Source organism: Capra hircus, chromosome 18, assembly GCF_001704415.2.
Source record: "Capra hircus breed San Clemente chromosome 18, ASM170441v1, whole genome shotgun sequence".
NCBI lineage: Eukaryota > Metazoa > Chordata > Mammalia > Artiodactyla > Bovidae > Capra > Capra hircus.
Window position 1 is genome coordinate 58,057,919 of NC_030825.1, and position 9,761 is coordinate 58,067,679.

General features: G+C 51.6%; 1 protein-coding gene across 4 annotated transcripts; it reads right to left on the reverse strand.

Annotated features, from left to right (window-relative positions):
- KLK7 (kallikrein related peptidase 7) lies at positions 265 to 5,504 on the reverse strand. Of its 4 annotated transcripts, none has more exons than XM_013971544.2 (6): positions 5,293 to 5,504; positions 4,848 to 4,967; positions 4,217 to 4,376; positions 3,824 to 4,065; positions 3,473 to 3,609; positions 265 to 1,071 (listed from the first exon to the last, which is right to left on the reverse strand). In XM_013971544.2, exons 2-6 carry the CDS (start codon positions 4,906 to 4,908, stop codon positions 916 to 918), a joined length of 756 nt encoding a protein of 251 aa, XP_013826998.1. In that variant the 5' UTR covers positions 4,909 to 4,967; positions 5,293 to 5,504; the 3' UTR covers positions 265 to 915. The 4 variants fall into 4 exon arrangements, with proteins under 4 accessions (XP_013826998.1, XP_005692807.1, XP_013826996.1 ...); XM_005692750.3 differs by having other exon boundaries at positions 4,848 to 4,934; positions 5,183 to 5,356; XM_013971542.2 differs by having other exon boundaries at positions 5,183 to 5,355.

Consider the following 9,761-nt stretch of genomic DNA (forward strand, 5'->3'; position numbering starts at 1 on the left):
ACCTTATTATTCTTTCTCTCTCCCATTTTACAGATGAGGAAAACTGAGACCTGGAAAATGGAAAAAATATGCCACTGGGCATGGAGGCAGGACAAGGGGCCAAACATCAGATATAGTTTTCTTTCCCATCTCCCTCTCTTCAGGGTGACTTCTCCTCCACTTTGGAGCTCCAGAGCTTCTCCACCTTTGTTTTCCAGGCTATTGAAGTGCACACCCTCAGAAAAGTAAGTGGAAGGAAGCAGGCGTCCCGTGACTACCACCGTATGCAGGCTGGTACACGTCCTTTCAGGCTTTTATTTTGTGAATATTTTCATTTTACACAGTGAGAACCACATACACATATTTCTGTATATTCCTTCCTTCATTTAACATCACACTGCATAAACATGCTCACATGATACTAAGAATTCTGTGTAATTATTATCCTTAACAGCTTCAGAATATCTTTGCCTCAAACCAGCCTACTGTTTGAACAGTCCACTGTTTCTAGACACCTTCTGTGTTTCCACTATTTTGTTATGAAAAATAACATTGTGATAAATTCAAACTTTGTCCGCGTTTTGCATTTTTTTTTTTTAAAGTAGACAACTAGAATTACTAGTCAAAGGTGGAGGACAAAACAAACGTCCCCACTCAAATCAGTACTGCCAAATCACCTTCTGTAAAAACTGTACGAATTTACAGTTTCAGTGGCAGAGAGGGCTGGTCTCATTGCATCCTTACCAACATCAAGATTTTTGTATTTGTTTGGTTTTTAGGTCCTTACTGATTTGATTGGCTTACACACATATTGTTGAGGTTTTGACATGCCTCTCAGGAAAGATAAAGCCAAGTAGGACTGTCGGTCACTGAGGTCCTTATTTCTGTCAATTTCCTGTTCCAGAGCGTAGGGATGGAGAGATGGGAGTGGAGAGATTAGCGATATCTTCTCATGGTCTCTTTTATCCAGTCGACATACTTGCAGACTTGGGTATAGACACCTGGGTCGTTGGGTTGGCCGCAAGGGAAACTGCCCCAGGACACCACGCCTTGCAAGGTACCTTTGCACATGAGTGGTCCCCCTGAATCACCCTGGAAGGGATAAAGCAAATTAGCTTCAGCTTCAGAGGGAAGATCCTGCCCCCGCCTCAGGTGTCAGTCTTTGTCAGGCGGACCCTGGATTGCCACCACGACTAACTAACGGGGAGAGATTCATTGTTTCTGGGGACCAATGGAAGAGCAGAAATTATGGCCATCGAGGAGAAGAGAAACCACGTTCTCTAAAGACATTGGCTTGAGCCCCAGCCCATGGGACCAATCACAGGGAAAGGGCGGGGCTTCTGGCAGTCAAAGCCCCATTTCTTCCGTATCTTTCGGGATTCTGGCACCAAGCCAAGGGCGGAAAGTGTAATGTCTCCAGGGGATGGATAGATGTGCCAAAGGGGGATGGGGTGGCCCTGGAACCCAGGGGCCAAACTGATGACATAATTCACAAGGCCCAATGCCAAATGGAAATGCAAAGAATTCCCTGGCGGTCCATTGGTTAGGACTTGGCACTTTCACTGCCGCGGCCTGGGTTTGAGCTCTGGTGAGAGAGCTAAGATCTCCCAAGTGATTTGGCATTGCCAAAAAAAGAGAAAGAAAATGTGGGCTCCATAGCTCAAAAAGTATTAAAAATTTCAAAACAGCAACAGGAATATGTTAAACCAAGCGTGGGACGCTCCCGAGTGTGGGACCCTGTGTCACAGGACGACTCTCACATTCAAGAAGCTGGCCGTCACTAGGGGAGGAACAGGATGCCTTACTCTTTGGGACACACATTCCTGTCCCATCACCCCACCCCTCACACATACGGTGCCCCCATTCCTGACAGCTGAGGGTGCCGGTGAGAGGCAAAGCAGTGGGGGCAGGGAGGTATGGGGAGCGAGACAAGGAAAGGCAAAGAGTCACAGAGAAAAGGAACGGAGGGGACCTCCGTGGTGGTCAAGTGGCTAAGAATCCACTTTCCAGTGTGGGGGGACATGGGAGCTCAGGGAACTAAGATCCCACATGCTGCGGGACAATGAAGAGAAAAAAAAAAAAGGAAGAGAAGTATAGCAAAGGATGAAGAAGAGGTTGCCAGCGGGAGTGGAGGGGGCAACACAGATGGAAAGAATGAAATGAAATTCAGTGAAAAGGGAGATGTGGGAAGATGGTGTTCAGAGACAGAGTGAAAGCAAAGGTCACTCAGTCACGTCTGACTCTTTGTGACCCCGTGGACTATACAGTCCATGGAATTCTCCAGGCCAGGTACTGGAGTGGGTAGCCTTTCCTTCTCCAGGGGATCTTCCCAACCCAGGGATCGAATCTAGGTCTCCCACTCTGCAGGCAGATTCTTTACCAGCTGAGCCACTAGGGAAGCCCAAGAATACTGGAGTGGGTAGCCTATCCTTTCTCCAGGGGATTTTCCCAACCCAGGGATCGAACTAGGGTCTCCTGCATTGTAGGTGGATTCTTTACCAACTGAGCTATCACGGAGAGGGGGGTACAAAGAAGAAGGGAGAGAGAATTCTTGGCTTAAGACTGGGTCCCAAGGGAGGGGAGCGAGACCTTAACTTCAAGCACCCGATCTCAGTAATTGCAATAAATACTATTTCAATGCAATACCTTAAAAACTGAAATTAATATGAAAAAGTTCATGATGAACACTGTATCCCAATTTCAGATAAAGGGTCAGGTACCAGGCTGTGCTGAGACTCACTGAAGCCTGAGGTAGATGAGAAATTCAGTAAGACTGAGGCCTCTTTATTGAAAATTCCGATATTTTGTTCATCGTGGACTCTTGCATGAATTGACAAAATATTGCATTAGAAAGTGATTTATCTCGATTCCTGAGTTTTGGGCGCCTCTTCCCCTGTAAAGTTTGTGTTTGGGGGCTTCACGGGTGACTCAGTCAGTAAAGAATCTGCCTGCAATGCAGGACACCTAGGTTTGATCCCTGGGTCAGGAAGATCCCTTTGACAAGAAAATGGCAACCCACTCCAGTGTTCTTGCCTGGAGAATCCCATGGACAGAGGAGCCTGGTGGGTTACAGTCCATGGAGCTGCAAAGAGTCAGACACGACTGAATGACTAAACCACCACCGCTGTGTTCATGGGTTGCGATACTCAACAAAGATGTCAATTTAAAAATAAATACAGTTTGTGTTTGAAGCCAAGGCCACACATGCCTACCCTTTGGCCCACAGGTTCCCCATCCCCAGACCCTCCTGTTCATTTTTCTGCTTCATCCTCAGGGTCACATCAGCCCGCAGTGGGCTCCCACTACTGACCTGAGCAGAGAAGGGGGTGGTGAGAGCTAGGAAAGCTGAGCCTGGGGCGGGGAGTGCAGGGGTAATGGAGAAGGCCCCGCACCAAGGTCACGTGCAGAGATTCTGGGTGAAGGGGGACAACGGGGGCTCTGTGCTCAGACGAAGCAGCCAGGGACCCGGGGCGGGGGAGGAGGGGGGTCTCACGTTGCAGGCATTGGTGCTGGAGTTGGGGATGCCAGCGCAGAGCATGGAGTCTCCCAGCAAGTCCTTGTAAACCTTCCTGCAGTCTTGTGGGGAGATGAGCTTGACGTCTGTGCACATAAGCTGCGCTGGAAAGGTCACTGAGGGATGGGGAGGGGTGCCAGTCAGAGGTCTGGGGTCTGGATGGGGAGAGGATGGGAGTCCAGGATTCTGGACCCTGAAGGACGAGGGGAGGAGTGGTGGGGGGAGGGACTCCACATTCAGATTATGAAAAAGGGGCTGACTCCTGGTCTCCTGGGTCTGGGGGAGGAAGGGTCAGGGTCTGGGGCCCCTGGGTCTCCCCGGCAGCCTCACCATCAGGACTGGTGGTGGTGCCCCAGCCGGAAACGGTGCACATGGTCCCGGGGGGATCGCAGCGGGAAGGCAGGTTGACTTTCTTCACACTGGACGACAGCTTGGCCCGGCCATTCAGCTTCACCAGCATGATGTCGTTGGCGTGGGTCTGTGTGGAGTATCCCGGGTGGCGGAAGGACCGTGTGGCCTTGATCTTCTGGCCACCCACCAGCCGATCACTGCCCATGTGTATGGCGTACTCACTGCAGGAGGCGGCAGTGCTCAGAGAGACGCCGGGAGTGAGACGGGGGCAGGGGCCCAGAGAGGGGGACGGGGACCAGAGACAGAGGGGGACGGGGACCACGGAGAGGGGGATGGGGACCCAGAGGAAGGGCTGGAAGTGCTCGCACGTACTTCATCATGCAGTGTGCAGCGGTGAGCACCCACTTCTCGTTGAGCAGCATGCCTCCGCAGTGGAGCTGACTGCCCTTGAGCAGGGCCACTTGCCAGGGCTGGGAGCCTCTGGGACATGGGACTCCATCAATAATCTTCTCCCCACTCTTGTCGCCCTGGTCTGGACAGAGACATGGAGGAACAAGTGGGCAGCAAGCCTCAGAGGAAGACTGAGTCAGCTGCTAAGGGATTTGGAGACAGATGGAGACAGACAGACAGACAAGGAGCTAGGCAGAAAAGGAGAACAGTGCAGAAAGAGCAGGAGATGGAGACGGAGACAGAGACAGCCCGCTCAGAAACCCAGGAGGAGCATCTCGTCTTGGGGGGCCACTGCCAAAGCTGAAGGGAGAGACGCTGCGTGCGGGAGACAGGGTCTGGGGGGCACAGAGACTCTGGGAGGCAGAAGGAAGCAGGAAGGAAGGAGGCAGAAGGCAGAGGAGTCTTGTCTTCCAAAGGAGGAAGCTGCTGGAGCCAGGGGAGGCCCTGAGCAGGCACAGCCCAGAGAGGAGCCCCTGAAGAGGGTCAACGTGGCTGAAGATGGGAGGTCGGGGGTGAGCGCAGCCCCCACCCCCACTCCCGGGCTGGTCCCCACCTTCCTGTGCAGCAGATCCCAGGGCGAAGGTGAGCAGCAGGATCAGCAAGGGTGTCGTCATGGTGACCCCTCTGAGCCTCTCAGGGGCTGCCAGGCAGGGAGGTGTCTTTTCTGATGCGACTGAGGACAGAGTTGGGGAAGCAGGAGTCCTGGCCCCCAGCCCCTCCTCCCTCTGACCCAGGAGTCCGCACCCCCAGCCCCTCCTCCCTCTGACCCAGGACTCCAGGCCCCCAGACGCCCTTCCCCTGGGGACCCAGGAATCTGGGCTCCCATCCCTCCCCATCCACCAATCTGTATTCCTAGTTCCTTTTCCCATGAGACCTCAAATTCCAGACCTCCAGCCCCTCGACCGTCAGAACCAGGCGTCCAGGCTTCCCTCTGCCCCCTCCCCTCAGGAACAGGAGTCAGGGGTCCAGCCAGCCTCATCCGCCCCCTCTCCCGCTACCGTAGATGAAGCCCCTTCTCAGCTCGGGGAGGTCAGATCCGACCCGTGCGCCAGACTCGCTTGGGAGCCGGGCGTCTCCAGCCCGGCGCACGGCGGCTGTCTTATACCGAGTCCACCCCTGCACCCGCCCTCGGCGCCCTGGGGTGCAGGTGGGGCCGGCTCTGGGACGCCCCCTCCCGCGTTCGCGGTTATCTCGAACCCCTGCGGCAGCCCAGGCGCTTGCAATCGGCTCTCTCCACCCTCTCACCCCCGCGCCTTCGGGCGGGCATCCCGGGTGCAGCTGCAGAGGGAGGACCCAGACGCTCCGGCCCCAAGGACTGGGGGCGGAGTTCAGGGGGCAGCAGGGCTCAGGAAATCGGCTCTGGCTGGGCCCTCCTCTGGGGCCATTTTCTTGCACCCATCCCCTCTCGGAGATGCCCTAGACCCTACACCCTAATTCTCACCAGTTTGGGAGAATTCGTTCAGGCTGGAACTCAGTCGTCTTTGACTGAATCCATTCCCAACCCTCATATAGTGTTAGTGGCTCAGTGGTGTCTGGCTCTTTGCCACCCCATGGACTGTAGCCCCGCCAGGCTCCTCTGTCCATGGGATTTTCCAGGCAAGGGTACTCGGTGGGTTGCCATTCCTTTCTCCAGGGGATCTTCCCGACCCAGGGATCGAACCCAAGTCTCTTGAATTACAGGCAGATTCTTTTTAATTTAACCCTCATATAGGGCATGAATTAAAAAAAAAAAGAGAGACTCTTTCTTGACTGGATAAATGCTTACTGTTATCAGTATCATCTGTGTTTTCATATTATACCCAGATTTCTATACTATGTATTTATAACAAAAGCGTCTGTACTAAACATTATCTACTTACTATCACCTCTTTCTTTATAAATTACCTTGAAGAATTTTTTCTCTTAGTATGTTTAGATGGGTTCCCCTTCCTTCTTAAGGGTTGCATAATAATATTCCATATTATAGTTGTATCATGATTTATGCAATCTGTTTCAAATTAGAGTATGTTTGGATAGTTTTAATTGTAATAATGCTGGGTTGCGCTTCCTTGTACATTCATCTTTGCTAATTATGTTCATTCAAGAAATATTTACTGAGCATCTGTTTTGTGCCAGAAATTATTCTGACTCCTGGGGACATTGTGGTCAGCATTCCTTCATACAGGCTCTTGTTCTAGTGGGTGGAGACTGTGAATACAAAAATAAGTGTATAAAATACATGCTTTGTTTGTGAGATGTTGGTTAAGTACTGAAGAGAAAAATAAAAGCAGGGAAGAGGGACAGGGAGATACTGGTTTTCCCCACTGGTTGTATTATTAGGAAGATTCCACATGAAGATAACATTTGAACAAAATCTTAAAGGAGTTGGTGGATGGGTCCATGTGGCTCCTTGGAGGGGGTGAGTTCTAGGTGGAGCAAATGGGCTGCTAAGTTAGGCAAGAGGCATGGATAGAATGTTCTAGCAGGGGAGCCCTTTTGGAAATTTCCATTTATTTCTTTTTGTCTGTGCTGGGTCTCCGTGGCTGTGCAAGGGCCTTCTCTGGCTGCGGTGGACAGGGGCTGCTTTCTGTTGCGGGGCTCCGGCTTCTCATTGCAGTGGCTTCTCTTGCTGCGCAGTGCAGGCTTTAGGCGTGGGGGCTTCACTAGTGGTGGCTCGTGGGCTCTACAGAGCGAGCTCAGAAGCTGTGGACTCCTAGGCAGGTGGAACCTTCCCTGACCAGGGATCGAACCCATGTCCCTTGCATTGAAAGGCGGACTCTTATCCACTGCGCCACAAGAGAAGTCCAGGGGAGCCCTTTGACTGGAGCTGAATGAGCAGCAGCACAGGGCAGGTGACAAGGTGATGAGGTAACAGGACTCGGATGACATAGGACCTTGAAAATCAGTGTAGGACTTTGGCACTTACCTTGAGTAAGATGGGAACCATTATACCTGAAGGCCAGTTCCTAAAAGTGGAATTGACCCCAGATTCTAAATCAGACCCCCAAAATGTGATCTGGTCCTCAACCCTGAGCCTAAATCTCACCTCAATTCTGACCCCTAACCAAACTCTAGGTTTGTCCCACAATAGACATTACTATTGCCTGCTTAAGCATTTGTTCCTTTTGCCTTTCTATCAGAACTCCAATTTTGTTTGCTTTATCCTCATCATGACTATCAAGTTTACCGCACCGAGCAGGAGAACCATATCCTACCCACCAGGGACTGGTTTAGAAATGAACATGTGATGCAGGTCTGGCCAATGAGGAGTGAGGAGGAGACCCCTGGATCTTTCTCACTTTCAAAAAGAGACACTGGCAGAATTCTCTTTTCTTTCTTCTAGATAGTACTCCCTCTGGATGTAAGTTTTGGAAGCATGGCAGCCTTCCTGGGACTGGGGAGAGAAGTGGCCGGTGGACCAAGCCAAAATACCGCAGATGGTCAAGCAGAGGGATGGAGTGATGTAACAGGATTTGTACTTTCCAAATCACTCTGGCTGCTATATGAAGGATGGATTATAAGGGGTGTGGAGACATGAGAAAACTATGATTGTTCCAAGGAAAGATGATGATGACTTGGATATAAGCCATCTGGGAGGTGGGGATGGTAATAAGTGGAGAGATTCAAGGCGCATGTAGAGGAATCAACAGGTCTTGGCAATGGATTAAATGGAAGCTGGGGAGAGGGAGACAGATGTTAAGGCTTCAAAGTCTCTTGCTTGATGGATGGGACTGCCATTCACTGAGAAGACACGGTCGGATATGATGAAGTGCTCAAGAGAGAGTGGAAAAGACCTCACTCTTTTTCACAGAATGCTGGGGAGGCAGAAGAGAAATCCAGGGACTTCGTGCACAATCCTTACTTTGACACAATTCTTAACACCAGTCTTGTTTTTTGTTTCTTAATAATGCAATTACTTTATTATAAATAAATCTCACCTAACTCATATTCTAAAATGTTGTATGGGAAACAGGACAAGTAAGCATGTTAAAAGGTGGTAGTCCACCTTCTTCTTCACCTCTAGCACTGATGAAGGATATGGTCACATTATAGACATGTTAAAAGGCAACACACAGATTTCACTTTGAATTCTGACCAAGCTTGGAGCGTGGTATCTGATGGTAGAAGATACAGATACTAAAGGCTTGTTGTTGTGGAGCACAGGTTCTAGGCGCCTGGGCTTCAGTAGTTGTGGCTCATAGACGCTAGAGAGCGGGCTCAGAGGTCGTGGGAGTTGCCCTCGGCTTGTGGAATCTCCCCGGGCCAGGGACCGAGCCCTGAGTTTTTGTGTGCTGCCTTGCCCCATCCTCCCAGGAAAGAAGCAGCGTCTACTTCTTGTGCACCTACTATGTGCTGTGTTAGGTGCCTTGTGAACCTCATCTCTGTTCCTCTCATGGGTCCAAGCGAGGACTGTCTTCCCCACTTTATAGATGAGAAAAGGGAGGTTTAGAAGAAGTTAGAGGGCTTCCCTGGTGGCTCGGTGGTGAAGAATCCGCCTGCCAATACGGGAGACAGGGGTTCGATCCCTGAAGATCCCACATACCGTGTGGCAACTAAGCCCACGCGCACGACTACCAAGCCCGGCCTCTACAGCCCAAGGGCCACACCGACTGAAGCCCTCGAGCCGAGAGCCTGTGCTCCACAACGAGAGAAGTCACTGCGGTGAGAGGCCTGCGCACCGCGCCTGGAGAGGAGCCCCCGCTGGCCGCCACTGGAGAGAAGTCTGTGCAGCAATGAAGACCCAGCACCACCAAACAAATAAATATTAAAGAAAGAAGTTAGAACTGAGGCCTCCCTGGTGGTGCACTGGTTAAGACTCTGCCCTTCCACTGCCAGGGGTGTGGGTTTGATCCCCAGTTGAGGAAGCTCTACATGCCATGAGGTGCTGCCAAAGGAAAAAATAAGTTAGAATCCTTGTGGGAAAGCAATAGCTAAGGAGTCAGAAGGGTCAGAATTGGAATGCTGAGGATTGCCCAAGGTATCCTAGGTGGTGCTAGTGGTAAAGAACCCGCCTGCTGACGCAGGAGACGGAAGAGACAGGCTTGATCCCTGGGTCGGGAAGGTCCCCTGGAGGAGGGCGTGGCAACCCGCTCCGGTACTCTTACCTGGAGAATCCCGTGGACAGAGGAGCCTGGTGGGCTACAGTTCAGGGAGTCGAAAAGAGTCGGACACGACTGAGCGACTTAGCACACATGCACCCATCACCATCACACAGACCCAGTCTGAGAAGGAAATTTCCCTGGGACACCATCATCTATGCTCAGAACCTCTGTTGGCTCAAAATGAACTGGGAAACCCATGGACTTATTCACGATGCTCGTCCCCACATTGGCCAGAGCCCCAAATCCCAGCCCTCTTGTGCGTGCCCTTTGTACTTAGTCCTGCTCTTCAGTCCCACCCAGACACCCAGTTCCATACTCCCCTTGTCCTGAGACTCAGGTCCTGGCCTTCTGCCTGAGGACTCATCGTCCGGCTCACCGTCGCACGT